Source organism: Perna viridis, chromosome 15 (assembly GCF_037379345.1).
Source record: "Perna viridis isolate PV_CMFRI_1.1 ecotype Kerala chromosome 15, ASM3737934v1, whole genome shotgun sequence".
NCBI lineage: Eukaryota > Metazoa > Mollusca > Bivalvia > Mytilida > Mytilidae > Perna > Perna viridis.
The window spans coordinates 24,680,147-24,701,447 of NC_142459.1; the positions used below are offsets into that span (position 1 = coordinate 24,680,147).

The window sequence follows — 21,301 nt, forward strand, 5'->3', positions numbered from 1 at the left end:
TGCCCCTTTATTACATTCTTTTGATTACCGCTATAACCTTGGTTTCCTTGATTACGCTTTGAAAAACAAGATCTCCAATTAATTAATATTCGCGTGTCTTTCTACGATTGTTTGTATAAACTTTGCCTTTTTCTTTTATTTCACTGTCTTTTCGACTCGTCGCTGTTTCATTTACACAGTTGTAACTGTTAATTTTGGGTAACTTGGTCCGAGTGTGCCATGTAGTGCTAAACGGAATTCTTCGATACGCTAAGAGAAACTTCGGAATTTCTCTCCTCCAGTCACGTTTTTATGCATTTGCAGTTCGGAAAGCTTTCAATAAAGTATTATTTTGGCCTTCAACTTCACCATTCGCTTGCGGCCAATGCAGAGTACTTCTTTTATGCTTGAAATCATTTTCACGCGTTATAGTCTTCATACTACTTGGTTAAGAATTTCGGTCCATTGCCCGTTATCATGGAAATCGTTATACCATGATAGCAAAACATGCTATCTAACACACTAATGGTTTTCTCAGTTGTAACAAATTTTAGTAGAGCTACTTCTTGCCACCTTGAGTAATAGTAAGCTACAACAAATACATATTCTGCCGATGGAAACGGTCCCAATAAATCCGCACATACGTCTTGCCAAAATCCGGTTGACAATGGTGTAGGCTTCGGTAACGGTCCTACCAATTAACATGGTTAACATGCTTTTAATATTCCCAGCCACCATACTTTTTCTCTCAATCTTGATTTTATCTTATAACAATTCCTTGGTGTCCTTCGTGTGCTAAGTCAGGTGTCTGTTTTCTCAGTTTACTCACGAACCTCGCATTAAAACATCATCAAATTCTGAAAGAGTAATCAAGGGAACCAAGGTTATAGCGGTAATCAAAAGAATGTAATCCAGGGACAAAGATCAGACATGGAAAACAGACACACACAACAAAGAACATAAAGTAACTAAAATCATACATACAAAGTAACAAAAGTAAATGAGCAACTCGGACTCCACTAAAAACTGGGAGCATGGACCAGGTGCACCGGTAGGGTAAGCGTCCTCTGCTTTTCTAGAAACACCCGCCGAGTTGCTCATAAAAAGTCAAGTCCGAGGTAGACAAACGAGGAAAGGTAAACTATGACCCGTTGAATAAATCAGTTTTCATGGTGCTGATGGATACATCATAACAATCCACGAGTTCATGATGACGACCATAAAACTAATGAAAAGGAAAATACTGGTTCGACTAAGCCAATTTAACATTTAATATTTGTTTAATGTCACTATCTTGCTTTGAAATTATACGAATTGTCTCAAATTTCACTGCGTTCGAAACTCCACTTTTAAAAATAAACGAAATACGCACATTCTTTACCAACATTTCCGAATTCTCTCCTTTTAATTGAGATAGTCTCGTAAGAAAATCTGCAGCATAATAATAGTATATATAATATATTAGCAGTGAAGATGCTGCAAACTGACCGTCCTGGTTTTCAAACAGTTAAAGAAAAACAAGGGCATTTTGTAGGAAAATATCAAACACGACTTAATATTTCATAAATATTATAATACAAACGTGTCCTTATTTAAAAAGGTGAATTTTTGAAAGACAGTAACATGCTTATGATTAACCGAACGTGTCTAGAACGTAGCGTTTTCGAGAATGATTACATATGTCAAGAATGCAGTAACGTGATCATGTCTGGAACGCAGTAGTGTTGTTTTTATGACCACACCTGTCTAGCACGCAGTAGCGTGGTTGTGTATTAACACACGTGTCTAGAACACAGTAGCGTGGATGTGTATTAACACACGTGTCTAGAACACAGTAGAGTGATCGTGTATGACAAGTGTCAAGAAAGTAGTAACGTGGTCGTGTATGACCACACATGTCCAAAGCACAGAAGCGTAGTCGTGTATGACCATTCGTGTCTAGAACGGTGTAGCGTAATCATATATGACAGCACGTTTCTAGAAAGCAGCAGTATGATCGTGTATGACAACACGTGTCAAGAACGCATTAGCGTCTCAAAGGATGCTTTTGAACGACCGTTCTCGGTAAGTATTGTTCAGAGTAATGATTTTGACCAGCCGCCCCATAGTTCTATACTTACATCATTAGTATAATTTTTGTAAAAAAAATGTTTTTTTTTTATTATTTCAAACAGCAAGTACAGGAAAGTCGAATTCTTCAAGTACTGGGTACCAGAATTCTGGGACCATCGCAGGAGGTTGTCCCCCTTTTGATGTATCTGTATGCAACATGAGTTGTGTTGTCATGGACACCAACGGATGTCTTGGGTGCAAGTGTCCAGCTTCAAGTGGTAAGGATAATTGGTGGCCTTTCAGTGAAGAGGTCAAAACGTTTTACTCCCTTGGTATATATGTTGTTCCGTCTTTCAGTATTTCACTTCCTCATTTTTTCCTTTGCTGTCATTGACTGTTTTTCTAAGTATTTGCTATAGAAAGTAGCTTAGCCAAAGACAAAAATTACATGGATTTTCTTTTCATCGGGCTATTTTAAAAGAGGAAGTTGTAATTGGATCCTGTAGAAGATAAAAAATTAGGACATTTTTGTTTATAAATTTTCCTGTCTTTTTTGTCTAAGAGGCACTTGAAGGAGAGGGTTTAAAATATAATAGCATGATCGTGGACTATCCTGAAATTCTCACAGGAATTTTACAATGTAGATGTTTTTGGTAATGGTTGTGGAATATGTTTACTACACAGTGTCGATCTATTATCTTTCTTACACACTGACTAGTGTTTCTTTCCTTTTTCGTCTACCTCGGAATCGACTTTTTATGAGCAACTCGGCGGGTGTTTCTGGAAAAGTAGAGGATGCTCACCCTACCGGTGCACCTGGTCCATGCTTCCAGTTTTCAGTGGAGTTCGAGTTGCTCATTTACTTTTGTTACGTTGTATGTATGATTTTAGTTACTTTATGTTCTTTGTTGTGTATGTCTGATTTGGAATTCCATGTCTGGTCTTTGTCCCTGGATTAAATTCTTCTGATTTCCGCTAGAATTTTTGTTCCCTGATTACTCTTCCTTTAGATCTTATATCAGTTGATAGGAATCTAAGACTATATAAAATAGGAGATGTGTTATGATTGCCGATTAGATAGTCATCCAAACAACTGTTATGCATATCTTGCTTACTCAGACAAACGTATTAATAAATAAACGCCCAACAGGATTTAGTGATATCCTTAACTGTCTAAGAAAGGCAAAGTCTTCGTGTAAATGTAAAGATAAAACACTGGCAAGAGGACGAAATGTAATATAATATTAGTTAATATTTAATTCATAAATTAATAAAAGAGTCAGTATTAGAACTAATAAAACATAATTCAAAGATTTAACAGAGATACGGGAAGATAATTCTTACCGATAAGTTTTATCAAATAGTTTTCCAGACTTAAAGAATAATGTTTAAACTTTCGAGCTTTATTTAAAACATTGCCATAAAAACTATGATGTAAAATCCCATTTTTGATTCAGTTACGAGAAGTACAGCCAAACTTCAGCAACAAAACTTTATATTCATGGAAATAACTAGTAAAAGTCTTAACTACTGTATAGTAACGTTAACCTATACTGAACAATTTACCGGTAATATAGTATAACGTTAACCTATACTGAACAATTTACCGGTAATATAGTAACGTTAACCTGTACTGAACAATTTAACGGTAATATAGTAACGTTAACCTATACTGAACAATTTATCGGTAATATAAAGATTATGTTCATTTAAGTCTAAAACATTGCTACAAACACGGGAATATCGAAGTAGTTGAGAAATATATACACCGTATGAGGGAGCTATTGCAATGTCTCCGTCAAGGAAGAAAAAAAATTAATAATTTAAACAAGAAATCGTCCTTCTTGTCGTCAATTTTAGTTTTCAGTTTGCCTTGTGAAATTGAGACATCTAAATCCAGATGCTTAATAAAATGAAACTAATTGATGTATTTCATACTTACACTTCAGGTGTTTCTATGCGAGTGAACAAAAAGCTATAATTATGCAAGCACTTTTGTAGAGTTGACTATAAAAAGATATATTTTTACTTTCGAAAACGATTCATATAACTAAGTAATATGTAAAGAATTCAATTTACACAACACAAAGAGTAATCAAGGGAACCAAGGTTATAGCGGTAAGAATGTAGTCAAGGGACAAAGACCAGACATGGAAAACAGACATACACAACAAAGAACATAAAATAACTAAAAGCATACAAAGAAAGTAACAAAAGCAAATGAGCAACTGGGAGCATGGACCAGTTATACCGGTAGGGTAAGTGTCCTCTGCTTTTCTAGAAACACCCGCCGAGCGATATAGTAAATAAATCCTTCAGTGAATTATCGGTGTGTTGTTTGGCACGTTTATGTCGATTAATTCATTTTGCCATAAGACTTGTGATAAGGTTTTCTTTTGTCTACAATATCCATGGTGTTAAAGACGACGCTCGCAATAAGTACCGAGAGGATTAGCGGCTTGTAGTTTTATTATCCGATTCTGTTGTTTTACGTATAATTTCAAGCCAATTGTTTATGAAATTGACCGGATTGTTTAATGAGCAATCCCAGAGGTTGAATTGAAATGTTTTAAAGATTATCGTTAGATAAATGTTGGTAGACTAAACATTTGGATTTTTAATAGTTTCGAAAGTGGTACAGATGTTCGCTTGTACGTTTGAAAATTTCACGCTCAGATTACCCCCACATATTTGACCCCTACAGTTTGGCACTGATTATGTTAAAAGGCTGATACCTTTGGTTTTTTAATTAATGACCTGTTGGAGTCCAACAGCAAAGTTTTTACCGTTAGCTGTAGATTTAATTGTATTGAATTTAGTCAGACGGTGATAGGTCTATCATTGCTGGAATTGCACGGGGTAATCTGTGGGATACTTATATCTAAGGTGAAATTTAAAGGAATAAGGATGTCGAATAACGTAGCAATAAATAAGAATCACATAGTATAATAAATATATGTATAAATGTATATTAGAAAGCGCAGCAGTTAGAGAAATTAGACAAATCTTTTATCAGATACCCGGCAAAAAATATGCACAAACCAAACAGAAATATACAGGGCAAATCTCGGGAAAAAAGTAGGAACTCTTAGTTAAAACGACAGTTCGGGGCAAACATAAATGGACAAAGCTTTTAACAACATTGCTTTTTATGTACAGCGCATTAGTACGATGCTTAATGTAATAGCTAAAATAAAAGATAATATGGATAGTTACATACCAAAATCATCTATAATGCGAAAGTGTATACTCGCACAGTGGTATTAATCATATGTGGATTACTCCAAAGATCTTTTAGATAGTAAAAAATCTCGTTCTTTCGTTGATGTAAAGTCTATTACAACTTCTTTGACGTTTCAACATTATATTTCGTCTTACAACACGATAAATTGAAAACCCGTCTAAAAGAAATCATACAAAGCATGTACCTGCAAGAATTGGTAATTATCACAAATTTGTTGTTGTTGGCTACGATTCTACATGCTTTGCCACTAAATTGATTAGTATGGTAGAGATTCTCCTCGACAACACATTTGTCACTTTAGGAGGGATAGTTTTTCAACAAAGTATCGGCATTCCACAAAGGGGGGGGGGGGTTATTGTGCCCCTCTCTAAGCCGATTTGCACTAGAGCTATAAGAAAATACGTCTCATACGCTGCTGAAGTTTCTGGCTAACATAATATATATGATTTTAATAATATCTACAAATCAATTTACTGTAGTTTCATATTATTATCATTTTATCTTGAGCTTGACGCACTTTACACACTAAGTTTTTGAAGCTACAATTTAAATCACGCGATTATAATTAGTTCTTTTATTTTCACTTAAATATTGTTCATATCTTCTGTACTGTTTTGAATACCGATTTTGACTAGTAGCAATTTGATGTTACCTGTTTGTTTTAAAATAAATCGGAAATAATGAACCGTTAGGGTGAAGGTAAATTTTATTTGACGTCGGCGACTGCACATGAGGGTACCTGTCAACAATTTACATAAGCTCTGTAGAGCGTTGTAACCGATGCTGATATTTACGACCGTTTGGCTTTTGAGAGTTCCTCGTATGGTCGCAAGGTTTGTATGGGAAAGTCCGATATTAGGCTGGAAAAAACGGTGAAACGAGGCTATGGTAGGTGCCTAGAGACCTGGACACGTGTGGGACTCGAACCCATAGCGGTATCGTCCTCTTCGTGACTTCAAGTCCAGCACTTCAACTACTCGGCCACATAGCCCTTGTAATGAGAGCGGGTGTTTAGCGCGTTCTAACTGAACCCACGGAGGAAATGCCAAAAAAATAAATAAATAAATAAAAAAAAAGCCCTTGGGGGTACGAATACAAATTTGCTTCAGCGAATTTGACGGTTCTAACATCGTGGGAAATTTTTCAGACCCTTATATATACGACTCTCTCACAAACAAACATCTCATATAATATGAATATAAGGACATACACTTCAAGCATACATTCTGCTGCAACATCCACATGCTGTAGGATCAGAAATAAACCCGGCAAAAATAAAAAAAAAATAGATGTGGGGTACAATTGGCAATGAGACAGTCATCCACCAAATAGGGTATGTAAGCCTCGTCATATGACCCCGTGATTTCACGAGAACGGGTCATAGTCTACTATTCAAAAGCATAGAGGAAAGTCATATATAGAGCGCTGAGTTCAGTGTGCAAGGCAAAACATCTTTTTGTGTAAAAATGCCGATAAAAAATGACAAATATCTATTTCTAAATGATAAAGATATTAAGAAAAAAATTAAATAGAAGATTTTGCATTGTTATACAGTGTTTTGAGTACCCGGAAGTAAACAGTTAAATGCAGATCGGTCTTCGGTTTTCAATACGTTCTACGTCGGAAATTCCGGTAAAGAAAATGAAACTATAACGAGACTTACTTACCCTATACCAAGCAACGAACAATGCAATGATTGTAATGAATTAAAATTGAGGAATATTCTTGATTATTTTTCCTAAAAATTACAGATTTAAGGAGGTATACCTATGGTAAGGGACACATAAAATTCATTGTAACGTTTGTATTCGGCATTTTACATCAATATTATGCAAGCATCTATTTAACTTGGATTGATTTTATTATGCTTCAAAAAGAAAGCTTGACAGGATTTGGTGAAATTGAATATGATACAAACATATCACTGATTTCAAGAGTAATATCCCTTGCCATAGGTCTACCTCCTTAAGAACAAAATTGTTTAACAATTTAGACTTAAAAATTTGAATGACCATAACAAGAACTTATTCAGTTTTAAATACCTGATTAATCCAAAGAAGATAGTTGAGGTGAAATGCATTTGTGGATTTATTCAGTCTTCTTTTGATAATACTAACATGATAACTAATTGGAAACAGTGAATAACCATAATAGTATCACGAGTTTCGAAGAGCGCATAGATTTAAACAGTGTGTTTTACCTTGTTCCGCGCATGAGTTAAATGCTCAAGCGTTCTTTCCACAAGTGGTCATATTTTGGTTAATAACGATAACCAATTGATTATCCAATAAATTATATAAATTTTCTGATATTTTCAACATGAATTTCAGATTCTTTGATTTGCAGATTGATATAAAAGTTGTGACGTTTTGGCATGAGAAAGTCCGAATGTGAAATTACCGAATTTCACAGTGTTTTATCGAAGTTTATTACACTGGGAACATTCGATAAAACATGGCCATCTATATGATGATAACTGATAACCATGTTAAAACATTAAATCCAGTATTGAATATTTATTTGTTCGTACGTTGTAAGTGAAATACGTAATTAGATTTTGATATTTCCAATACATTAGTTTTAGTCTTTGTTTAGTGTTTGAATTGAGCTACCTATAGAACAAGTCGGGTTTAAGAAAATAAAAAAATAACTTGTACATTTCTGTTCAATGTAGCTTCTACGGGAAGAGTAACAGCATTGCCATCAAACACTGGCGGTCAGAGTTTAGGTGGATGTCAAACATTTGACCTTTCAGCTTGTGATATGAATTGTGTTGTTATGGATACTAACGGATGTCTGAGTTGCAAATGTCCAGCCTCTACAGGTTTGTCAAGCGCAATAGATATTTAAAGCAGAATAGACCTTTTCGTGTTACATGCGGGGTTGTCGATGTCCACTTTTTCAAGGCAAATCTAACCCAATTGTAAGCCCAGTCACGCGAAAATATATGTTACGCATGGTCATTGACTAGAATTAACATAGAAGGGTATATTTGTCACGGACAGTATAAAATCGGAGATGTGGTATGATTGACAATGACACAGTCATCCACCAAAACCACACAACGAACAGTTTAACTTCTACGGGACGCCACACTACCTACAATGATTGGCAAAACCAATAGTGAAGCTTTTCTTAAAAGATAAAACCATGAGTGATTTATTATTGTATTGGTTTATAGCCAAGTTCATTTACGATCATGTACATGCGTCTTGGGTGTTTAACACCAGATATTACATGAGCAATCGAAGGCTACTTACCCTATCGACGAACTTTGTTACAGATTTGTACCCATCCGATAAACCACTTCGATCCATGCGACACACTTTTTTTTATATACCCTACCGATGTTCTGTAGTAATTAGGATGCTGTGGCGGATCCAGACACTTTGAGAAGGGCTTCCTCAGATATAAGGGGGGTTTTGGGACATATTTTAACATTTTTCGTCAATTTTACACATGAAAATAACAAATCCGATAATAATGAGGGATGCAAACGCCCTGCAACCCCTTGATTCACCATTGTGATGTCCTGGCAACCCCTTGATTCACCATTATGAAGTCCTTGCAACCCCTTGATTCACCATTGTGATGTCCTGGCAACCCCTTGATTCACCATTATGATGTCCTGGCAACCCCTTGATTCACCATTGTGATGTCCTGGCAACCCCTTGATTCACCATTATGAAGTCCTTGCAACCCCTTGATTCACCATTACACGTCTGTGATAAATTGGATGTTAAACCATCCAATACACTTCATTGATACACGTTACAGCCTCAAAGATAATATCTTTAATAAATTAGATGCACACCATACACATGTACCTCTTTATATAAATAGTCAACTCATGCAACCGAAACGTATCTTTAGTAAATACGATTCTTATCCTGCCGATGCACCTCTTCAATTAAAGGTGGCCCACTTCAACGACTTACTTCGTTTACAAAAAGGATGCTTTTTCTTCCGATGCGCATAATTAAAAAATTAGATGCTCACTCTGCCGATTCACCTCAGGTTTAAATAGCATGTGCACTTTGCCGATGCCAATCAATCGAAATTTGTTGACCCCGTTGTCCTTGTGTTCCCTCCCTTTTTTATTTCATCATTATCATTTCATGTTCATTTTATCATCCATTTCATGTTCATTGCTTGAATAAACCTGAAATATTGCTGCTCGGGCCTTAAACCCCAACAATTAATCGATCAGCCAATGCCCATCATCAATAAAATTGGATGCTCTCTCTGCCGATTCATCTCTTTGATAAGTAGGATGCTTATTCTTAAGATACATCTTGTTTATATGTTTTCACTCAACCAATGCAGCTCGTTGATGAATGGGGTTCTCACCTTTCAAATAAGTTAATTAGAATAATAACCCTGCCAAGGCACCTCCTAATAAAGATGACGTCCACCATACCGACACACCTTTTTAATGCATCAAGGTGTTTACTTCATCGATGCACGGACTTCATGATCAAAATTCTTACCCTTCTGATGCATTTCGTGAATAAATGAGATCCTTTACCGCCGCATCTCGTAAAAGGGTATTTATCGTAGATAGTAATATTTTTACCTGACCGAGTTTACACTCGGATTTTAGTTTCTATGGTGTTCGTTGATGAATGTTTTTTTCGTATGTGTCATTTTTGGGTCTTTCTGAGATTGACCTGAAAGTCCCCGTCATCTCATACGCTGAATAGGAGAACATGTGTCTTCATGTATTCTTTTCAAATTTCCTCAAGTTCATAGTTTGTAAGGAATTCCGTCAAAACTTGACGACGACAGACCGATTTTTGGCTCAGATCTAAACAGGTCTTTGTATGACATTCTCAATATCAAACCAAGCACAAATTAGTGATGAATGAAATACCTCGTATTTTGCTGTATGAGTTTTATACATGGAATTTTTCCTTAAGAAATAAATTTATGTTTTCTGTTTAATGTAGTTTCCCCGGGAAGAGCAACAGCATTGCCGTCTAACAATGGCGGTCAAAGTTCGGTTGGATGTCAAACATTTGACCTTTCAACATGTGATTTAAACTGTGTCGTTATGGACACCAATGGATGCCTGAGTTGTAAATGTCCTGCTTCTACAGGTATGTCATGATCACAAATACAAACAAATATATACAATATAAGTCATGGGTATAAAACATAAGTAGACGTTTCCGGTTGTCCGAATAGTTGCTAACGATGTTTATAATTTACTGATGTAGTCAAGTGCACTGTGGGTAAACAGATTTATATTACTATCGCATGCCCTGAAAGGGGATTTTTACATTTTATTCTTTAACACCGTAAAATGATATTAGCAACTAGGAAAAAAGGATACTTGATCTACCTCCAAATCCGTTTGTGGATTTGATAATTTTGAAGACGCATACTTTCCCAAGGGGCACATCTCTATGATGGATACATTTGTTGGACATGCATCATTAATATGACGTAACCCTCTTTAAAATGCTTCCAAAGCATTAATGATTGTATTATCAACTGGGTTCTGTATACTTATTGCCAGAAAAATGATCAATATCCGGTTTGTGCATATAAAAGCGGGACAGCTTGAAAATTTCATCATGACCGCTTCATTCATATTCTTTGTGAATAGAATTGAGTATATAACCAGTTAAGGCAAACATTTGCTAGCTTCGATGATTAAATACAAATCGAATCAGCTTTTTCCGAAATAGGGATGGTCACACCATTACGAAAATGATGTAATCAGCTTATCAGTACCGGAGACTTTTGACCAGAATACATTTCGGACCATGACAACCCATAGTTCCTTACGAATGCAAAACAATTCGGACCAAATACATTTCAGATCAAGACAATTGGATAGATGCATTGGGACAATAACAACCGTATATCATCACAATTTTTTTTTGTTTTGGAAGTTTATAAGAATGATGTATTATATCATGGGTGACAAAAATATAAAAGTTGTTTTGAATTTATGTTTCTTTGGAATCGTTTAATGTTTCACCTTCCTCATATCAAATACGACTTCGACGCAAATATGATACTTGACCTACCAACGCACATGCACATTGTTAATAGGAAGATACTTACCATTCCTTATTAAAAAGGACGCTTACAATACGGATGCACCTCTTTAGAAACCTCTAAATGCTGATTTACTTGTGGCGGGTTTCTTTCGTTAGCCTACACGTATCCCATTGTATTGGCTTATTTTCATTCTAAAATGTCGGTGTTTCGTGGAAATTATATTGTTACCGCCTTGGTGTTTTAGTTTTTACACCGAAGACTCCTTTATTCATTGCAGTTCTCCCAACGGGTGCGACACAAGGGCCACCTAGCAGTGGACAGAATGCTGGTGGATGTCCACCATTCGATGCTACCGGATGTAACCTCTCATGTGTTACCATAGATACCAGAGGCTGTTTGTATTGTAAATGTGTACATACTACAGGTAAACAACAGTAGTAGTACATGTAAAAAACGTTAGATTTACAGACGCATATTATACAGAAGCGGGTCCAGTTGAGATCAAGGAAAGAGTGGCTGGAATGGAACACTCTTTTGTATTCAAATATATAAAAGTTTGTGTACAATATTGGCGAAATAACGATATTATTGACCTTATTTGGGTTTCTCGATCCTCAACAGTAACAATATGGTTATTTTTATCTTATTACTTATTATTACTTATTACCTCGCTGCTCTGAGAGGTAGGTTACTCCTTAAAACACGTATACAGCATACCAAATTTTGCAATATTTTTATGATTGATATTTGTTTTATTTAAATGTTAAATTAGTTAAGAAACTGCATTTAATGACTGGAATAACCGGTCAACGAGACTGCAACAACGTTTTCACATGATCAATTCATCGTTGACATTATATTATTAAGAACTCATAAAATAATTATGTCCCTTACTTCTGTGGGGAGGCATACTGTTTTCCCCTGTCCGTGTGTCTGTCCGTAACACTTTTGTAAATGCAATTCCGGTCCTCGGAAAATACTGCATCATATTTCACGAACCTTTGTTGGAAGTTAGGACATGATATGAAAACTATGAAGGATATTATGCCTTCTTTATATTGTAAAGTGACTGAATCCCTCTCTGGGTCTTGTACGAACACAAATGTGATTTTCTTTATTTTATAATGTAAAACGTGTCGCTAGGTAATTTGTAAACAGGGAATACTTGTTTTTAACAAAAAATCAAACCATCTCACCTGACTAAGAGTATACCATTTAGTCAAGCTCATAGGCTAAAGTGCATTTGTTCAAATGACGAATACTCAAAAAAACGTCTAGGTCAACTGAAGAACAACTTAAGAAGAAGTGGATATAGATACAAGGCCATCAAAGATGGGTTCAAAAAATTCACAATATCCCAAGAAGTAGTCTGTTACAGAACAAGGCAAAGATAAAATGTAAAACGAACCCCTTGTGTTCTAACATACCACCCCTGCCTTAAAAACAGCCACAATACCATTCGTGAGCACTGGGCCTCTGTCGAGAGAAGTAGTACGGGACAGTTCATTTTAGATGTTATTATGTAGGATAGAGGATCAAATTAATGATGCATGTCACAACAAATCTATATTATACAAACGTCTCAGAATGTGACGACAGTTCTAAGATCGTTGGGAATTTTTCAGACCTTTCTATACGTTTACATATCTTCCCTGTATCAATTTGATCCGATAGAGCAGTGTAGCGAATAGAGTCGTCACATTCTGAGACGTTTGTATAATATTGATTTGTTGTGACATGCATCATTAATTTGATCCTCTATCCTACATAATAACATCTAAATGAACTGTCCCGTACGACCATACATCGTGTACTAAGTAACAGCCCTAGATTAATATATTTTATATAGCATAGCTGGCCGAGTGGTCTAGGGCGCTGGACTTTGTGCAGGCGGTTACGCCATAGATGTCACAGCGGTACGAGTTCGAGTCTCGCGGAGGGAACGACCAAAAATTTGCATCGCAAATTTTGACAGTTCTAACAACGTTGGGAATTTTTCAGACCTATATATATATATACATAAATGCATGGGTCATTAGTTGGAATTAATAAAACTTGGAAATTGACGTTGTGGGTCAAAGGTCTTCAAATTAAAGCAGTTTCTCTTGGATCATCGTCAAACCCTTATTTTTTATTTCTATGTACTGTACAGTACTTATTACAGATAGGTTGTATGTTGAAAGTAGTATTAATTCAATATTTGGCGACCTTTTCAGTTCTACCTTACAGCACCTCTCGGACACCTGTTGATGTTGGGGGTCAGAGTTCAGGAGGATGTCCAATCTTTGATTCATCAAAATGTGACATGAGTTGTATAACTATGGACAGTAACGGATGTTTGAGTTGTAAATGCCCATCAACAACTGTTACAGGTAAAATAATTGATTTCTGAGTTGTAACTACTGCAATAGTACTACTGTTCGTGGTTTTCTAAGGAAGGCCAGACCACGATATTTGGTTCCCAACGAAAAGGATATTTCCATTCACGTGTATACTAAAAACCTCAAAACCATGACTTCGAGAATCCACGATTTGTGTTTTGTCCCTACTCCATAAAAATTGGTATCTATGAATTAAAGTACTTACTTTCACAGTATCTGTTAAAAACTGTTTAAGTTTAAGCCACAGGTGAATGAGTTATAACGGTCCGGCTTCTACTCCTACAGGTTACGTGACCGATCTCAGAGGTATAACCGTCCGTTAACACCTGTTACAGGTAAAATTGCAGATGACTGCGTTAAAAATGTCCGTTGAAAACTGCTACAGGTAAAATGACGTAAGTGTTTTTGTATCCGTCCGTCAACAGCTGCTACAGGTAAAATGACGTTTATGTTGTTGTATCCGTCCGTCAACAACTGCTACAGGTAAAGTGACGGATGTTGTGGTAAAATTACGGATGTCTGCGTTTTATCTGTTGGTTCACAAATGCTTAATTATCCGTGAAGAAAGGGTCTTTATTTTAGTTTTATGCGTCTTAATATAATGTTTATGTCCACGAGGGTCCATCGATATACCAACCAACTTACTTCATTCATTGATAATGAGACAGGTATATTTACGCCTCTCATTTACGACATTTTTTCGCAGAATAATTTTTTCTCGATTCTTTTTTAATAATAGGTATGAATATGTATTTGGTTTGATAGAAAGAATAGGTGAAATATATCCGTGGATCTGTAAGACTGGTTTGATTGAAAGTATCATTTATTATCGCAGAAAAAGCCTGTTAAATATTTGATGGAAATAACCGTCGATATTTATCCGTTGAATGTGTTTTAAAACATGTAGGAACACATGTAGAATATCAAGCAGGGTAATTATTCCAGAATTACCTTCAAATATTCCAAACTGGATAAATCTACAAATTAACCATCACCTACTGATGTAACCAGCTTGTCATATCTAATTTTGTTTTCTTTCACTTTAAGCGAATCCTTTGACTACACAAAACAGAAATAGTTCTAATGGAGGTCAAAGTTCAGGAGGTCAGAGTTCAGGTGGATGTCCCCTCTTTGATGCTTCCAATTGTGACATGAGTTGTATAACCATGGACAGTAATGGATGTCTGAGTTGTAACTGTCCATCGACAATTGCTACAGGTAAAGTTACGGATGTCTGAGTTATAACTTGAATGGTTTAAGTCATCTGATATGTGAGGTGATATTGTCTTTAGTCAACCGTTACAGGTAAAGTGGTCTGTAATGGTATTGTCCGTAAACAACTGTTACAGGTCAAATGATCTGATGTCTGTGATGGTATTGTCAGTAGACAACTGTTACAGGTCAAGTTATCTGAAGTCTGAAATGATATTGCCCATAGACAACTGTTATAAGTAAAGTGATATGATGTCTGAGATGGTATTGTCCGTAGACAACTCTAACAGGTCAAGTGATCTGATGTCTGAGGTGGTATTGTCCGTAGACAACTGTTATAAGTAAAGTGATATGATGTCTGAGATGGTATTGTCCGTAGACAACTCTAACAGGTGAAGTGATCTGATGTCTGAGGTGGTATTGTCCGTAGGCAACTGTTGTAGGTAAGGGTATCTTATGTCACGAGGTGATATTGGTCGTCGACTACTGTTAAGGTTAAGTGACAGTATTGTCCGACAACGGTTACAGGTCAAGTGGTATGGTCTGTAGACACTTGTCACAGATAAAGTGATCTGTTGTCTTAGGTGTAACCGTAACAGGTTACTGGGTGGGTATTGTCCGACGATAACGGTACCAGGTAAATTAATATGTTGATGGTGGGAATTGTCAGACGACAACTGTTATAGGTTGGTTGGTATTATTCTGCATGGGTATTGTCTGACGATAACAAGTAAATTGATTTATTCTTGAGGATGTTTTCCCTTTTGTATATCTTTACCAAGTTAAATAACATTTTTAAAGGTTTGAAAATAGATGTCAGAACACATTCTATAAAAGTTTACATAAATACACGTTATTATATTATGTAGATATGTATATAACAATATAAAAATTTGCATGGAAAAGCAAAACATTACAGACTTTTGTGATTAATTCGGTTAGTTTCATATTTATTTGATAATTTGTCTACGTTGTAATTTTCAGCTGTACCAGCTGGAACAACATTTTCAGCTGGAAGTATTTCAAATAAAGGTCAAGGTGCTGGAGGATGCGAGCGGTTCGATGCATTAGCCTGTAAAATGAGTTGTATTGGATTCGACTCTGCCGGATGCTTGAGCTGTAACTGTCCTAAAACTTCAGGTAAGAAACCAAACCTGACAATAGCTGACGCTGATTGAAGCAGCATTATACCAAACCTTACAATACCTGGCAAAAGCAGTCTTTATTCATATATGACAATATCCGACACAGACTAGTGTAGTCTTATACCAAACCTGACAATATCCAACACAGACTAGTGTGGTCTTATTCCAAACCAGACAATATCTTTCACAGACTGAGGCAGTCTTATACCAAACCTGACAAAAGCGGACGTCGAATTAAGCAGTCATATAACAAACCTGACAATAGCTGACGTCAACTAAGGCAGTCTTATACTAAACCTGATAATCTTTAACGCAGAGAAAGGAAGTCTAAAATCAAACCTGACAGAAACCTTAACAGAGACTGAGGAGAACTTGCATTTGAACAAAAAAATACTTCTGGCAGAGGAAGGTTGTCTAATAACAAACCTCAGATTCATTGGTGTTGACAACGACTGTTTAATATCAAACCTGACAAAAAGAAAGGCTATATTTATATATATATATATATACTGCCTTTTTCTGCGTAAAATTGTACTATATTAGATATTTAACTGCCTTTTCTGTGTCAAATTATTTCAGGTTAGATATAAAACTGTCTTTATATGTGTAAGATCGTATCAAATTAGACAAAGTTGCTTTTTTCAAACTTTTCAGACAGTTCTACATGATATATATCAAGATTAATATCGAAGTCATCGTTGTTTGGAGCCAAAATATCTAACGGAATTATCAATTTTTTCTAATAATGTTGTTTGGAAGGATCTTTATATTTTCAAGCCATAAACTGTGATTCGTAAGTTGCTTTTCTCAGTGGCAGATTGTATCAGGTTAGATATAAATCTGCTTTCGTCTGTCAGATTATCTCATTTTAGATATATAGTACCCTTCCTCTGTATAGGATTGTATCAGGTTTAATAAAAAAAAATGTGTTCTTTGTCTCGTTCTGTGTCAGATTTTGTCAAAGTAGATATATGGCTGCATATTTCAGTGGCAGATTATGTCAGATTAAACATAAAGCTGTCTTCCTCTTTGTCTGATTATGTCAGGTAAAATATAGAGCTGCCTTCCTCTTTGTCTGATTATGTCAGGTAAAATATAGAGCTGCCTTCCTCTTTGTCTGATTATGTCAGGTAAAATATAGAGCTGTCTTCCTCTTTGTTAGTTTGTTTTATAAAGATGCATTCACCTGTGCCAGAATGTGCCAGTATGAAGTTTATCTCTGTGTCAGATTATTTCAGATTAGATATAATGCTGACTTCCCCTATTTGAGATTTTGTCAGTATAAATCTTATTTAAGTTATGGTTGAAGGTAGTAGATCATTTATATGATATTTTATATAGGTAAACAGAAACAATACACGTAAAGTATAATTTGTACAAGCTTCTGTCGTACTGGTTTCAGACATTAGGATCAGTTATATATTACCAATGTACAAAATGCATGAAATTATATGAATTGCAATTACAAAGAGGTAATAAAGGGAACCAAGATTCTAGCGGAAATCAAAAGAATGTAATGCAGGGACAAAGACTAGTCATGGAAAGGATACCCATGTATTCTAATTATTACTTTTTTAATATCTCTTCCAAGCATGCTGGTAGTTTAAATTACATAATATATTTCAGTTTGATTTGTAAAGTGTGTACTTAACTCGGTTATAAACTTTTTAAGAAATGTAACCATGACAACTGTTTTTATGACCATATCCAACGAAACAATAACAATAACTCTCTGTACAGATTAAGTAGAAATTGAGCAATCAAGAGAGAAATTTGCAGTCGAGTTTATGCTGTAATAATACAAATAGCCTTTACTGATTTACTGAACCCAGAGGTAGTATTAATTTCACATGTTTTAGGCGACACTTGTAACTCTTGTAGTCTACTACTTCAATAACAATACAGAACCTTCATCGTTTGTACACACAAAGGAAAATAATTATGTTGATACTAATCCCATAGGGGAATACGTATGAATCGTAATGATGTCTCTTTTAAGATTTTTTTTATTGAAAATTTGTAGAGGAACATCGGTTTTAACCCTCGAAATATGAATAAAATTAGATTACAAAAGCTTAACATCTTCGGGATTTTGTCAAGACTCTGCTGCCTCGGATCCCTGGCGGATTTCGGATCGTAGAAGAACGGGATGTAACTGTATTTTTGTAGATCAGTTGCATATATAAATAAAGCCTATCTCATGTTATCCTTTGAAAAAAATGTTCATATACACCATGCTGTGTCTTTTAAATACAGTTCCACCGACAACAGACTCCGTTGGAGGTCAGAGTTCTGGGGGATGCCGAGCATTTGATGCGTCATTGTGTGACATGGCTTGTATCACTATGGATACCCGTGGTTGTCTCAGTTGCAATTGTCCTGACACAACAGGTGATTTTGCTATAAAAGTGAACATTTAATTTTGGAAACATTTTGGTAGTTTTATCTGAATGAGACTGGTTTGCAATGTTTTGGATTGTGAATAAGAGAACGAGATAACTCTTTAAAGGGGGTAGGTGATAAAATGGCCCTTATTTGGAACTTTATTTCTATTCTACTGTAAAGTTGTACGTTTGAAGTTTTGAAATGTTGTTGAGTTACAGTTTTATTTTCATTCTACGCTAGCGTTATTGATATGTTATATTGTGTTTAAAATTGGGAAAAAAACCTTTACAGACCATCTACGTTGAAGGTTAACCAACCTTCACATCCTCAGGTTAGAGCATCCTTCGAATAAGGTTATGCACTTACCATTTGATTTTCTTAGAGGGGCGCAGAAGGAGGTGGATTTTAAAAATAATATCTCTTGCCCTAATTTTCGTCCCAAAAATACTTCAGTGATTCGACTAGCGACTAAGGTTGAAAAAGATCTACCCTGTTTTTGTCCATGGGTAAAAGTTTTTGGTTTTGGTATTTATCAAATGGAAAAAAAAAGAGTTACACGTGCATGGAAATCCCAGCCCCTCCCATAAAATAAAAAAATACGCATTAAATTTACGAGAGACTAATATTTACCAAGCTTTAAGACTAAAGTATATGGATAAACTGACTAAAGGCCCTGTTTGAAGATTACCCAGCCCCCTCCCATGATATTAAATAGTCCTTACACGAACTCTTATTCTACACAATGTATTACTTTATTTTGGTGATAATTAGTTAAACTTAGTAAGCTTTTAGACTTTTAAAGTCTCTAGATATACTGACTTTATTCTATCTAAATGCACCATGTTTATGTACCAGTACATGTAAAATTCAGACACTGTCAATGGTAGGGTTATTCATGGTGTAGAAAAAAAAATAAATGGTGTTTGTGTTATGTCGTATTTTGTGTGGTCGGAGCGGAGAGGTCGAGAGCACGGCATGGCTTCTAGAGATGTTGACTGCCTCCCCGTCCGACACGTTTTTATGACCTCTATCTTTTCGAGTGACATTTTGTTTGTTGGGGAAAACTAGTTCATGGTAGGGTCTTGGTGGAGCGGTAGTGGTTTCTTGCTATGACTCTGGCATATGTGTATTTTTGTTTTGTGTCCGTGGCCCATCGGACACTGCATGCTTTCGAGGCTGGCCTGGTAAATAAAGATATTAAGTTTTTACTCTATATTGTCCTGAACGTACACAGTGATCAAACTATATTTTTCTTATAATTTAAGCTTAATACTATGTATACTTTTATTTATTTGATTAATATACTTTTTCGTTTATTTATTTTGATAAATAAGAATTTAATTATTTACATAGTTGCTTTAAATAAAACTTCAACTAAAAACTTTACTTCTAAAATTCTAATTATAAAAGTTAGAAATAAAATATCAAATTTAAATTGTTCACGTACCTGGTAAATATAGATATTAAGTTTTTACTCTTTGTTGTCCTGAACGTACACAGTGATACCAGGGCTGGGTTGAGCTCCCTTAAAAACCCATTATCACATGCTGTCGGACCTGTCTTTTATTTACCAATTAAATCTCTTAATTTTATTTAATTTCCAAAGATGAATATTCATAACGCCTTAGTATAAGAAACGTTTGGTTATGTAAGATTACGTTTACTCAAACTTACTTTATCTTTTATGTCCGACACTGTTTAAATTTATTTATCCTTAAACAATGGAAACTATTACCTAAAGCAATTAAATATATTTTGCTAATCTCTATAAAGTGTCAGTTGTTTACCTAAATTATTAGCAAGACAATTGAGCAAGTACCAAATAATTCAAACCTATTTAGTCTATCGTCACATATTACGTATTATTTAATGTTAAAATATTTTTTCTGTCGGCTAAATTTACGAATATGTTAAGACATTATCAATTTACTTAAGCTAAAATGCAATTTTATTTATTTTTAATTTTTGCTGAATCATATAGAATTTTCCTGCATCACATATGTATGTGGCATTATCATAGTCTTTACTGGTTTCAGATCTATTTTGTTAGAATATCATCTTTCATTAATATCATCCAAATCACATCAGACTTGGTTTGGTTGATTTAAGTCGGAGGCGGATGATAAGTCTAAAAAAATACAGATCTAATTACAAAAAGAACTATATACCATATGTGTATTGAAAAAAGTATTGTTTGTTCCACGAAGTTTGTTTTTCTACACCATGAATCCCTTTACCATTGGCAGTTTATTTTTAATTTTATCTGGACTGGTACAGTAACTTAAGATATATTTCATGGATATTCCACATTTAACCTGTTTACCACGGGTTGTGATATGACTATTATTTTACATATTTATACATAATTTACAACTAATTAGTATGTTATTTCTGTCATTTAAGGTACGAAAAGGCCTGTTACGACTGTAACACCGGACATCAAGAAGACGCAGAGTCCAAACATATCAACCACGTGTCCGCCGTTACGGTGTGTGGCGCCCTGTAACTTTGGTGTAACTTTTGGACTCGATAACTGCCCTGTGTGCAAGTGTAAACCATAATAAAATGACAACAGTTTCTAAACTCTACACTCATATGGCTTCTTTGCCACGTCTTATCTGGGTACTTACAGGTTTAGTTCCAGTGATTATGAACGGAGGTTCCAGACAACTTTATGCCATTTCAGTAGTGAACGGAATTATCGATCCCTGCCTGGAGATCCATCAGTGGTTAGGGTTTTATTATATTTTGTGTATTTGTCTAACTTTGTTGAACGCATTCACAATTATATTTAATCATTCAAGGTTAAGATAGTAGGCCTTGGTTATCTCCCAAATTTCCCATAATTCAATTTTCTTTAAATTTGTACATGATATTACATTAACTGTTGA

At 35.3% G+C, this 21,301-nt stretch overlaps 1 protein-coding gene across 1 annotated transcript in view; it reads left to right on the plus strand.

Moving 5' to 3' along the window:
- LOC148597576 (uncharacterized) overlaps positions 1 to 20,998 on the plus strand; it is a 33,309-nt gene extending 12,311 nt beyond the window's left edge. The window contains exons 8-16 of the mRNA XM_088563050.1: positions 2,154 to 2,309; positions 7,950 to 8,099; positions 10,225 to 10,374; positions 11,565 to 11,711; positions 13,504 to 13,659; positions 14,716 to 14,886; positions 15,865 to 16,020; positions 18,282 to 18,416; positions 20,814 to 20,998. Coding sequence (XP_088419176.1) covers positions 2,154 to 2,309; positions 7,950 to 8,099; positions 10,225 to 10,374; positions 11,565 to 11,711; positions 13,504 to 13,659; positions 14,716 to 14,886; positions 15,865 to 16,020; positions 18,282 to 18,416; positions 20,814 to 20,971 — 1,379 coding nt within the window. The 3' untranslated portion in view covers positions 20,972 to 20,998. The remainder of the gene's footprint in view (positions 1 to 2,153; positions 2,310 to 7,949; positions 8,100 to 10,224; positions 10,375 to 11,564; positions 11,712 to 13,503; positions 13,660 to 14,715; positions 14,887 to 15,864; positions 16,021 to 18,281; positions 18,417 to 20,813) is intronic.
- Positions 20,999 to 21,301: the final 303 nt, after the last annotated feature.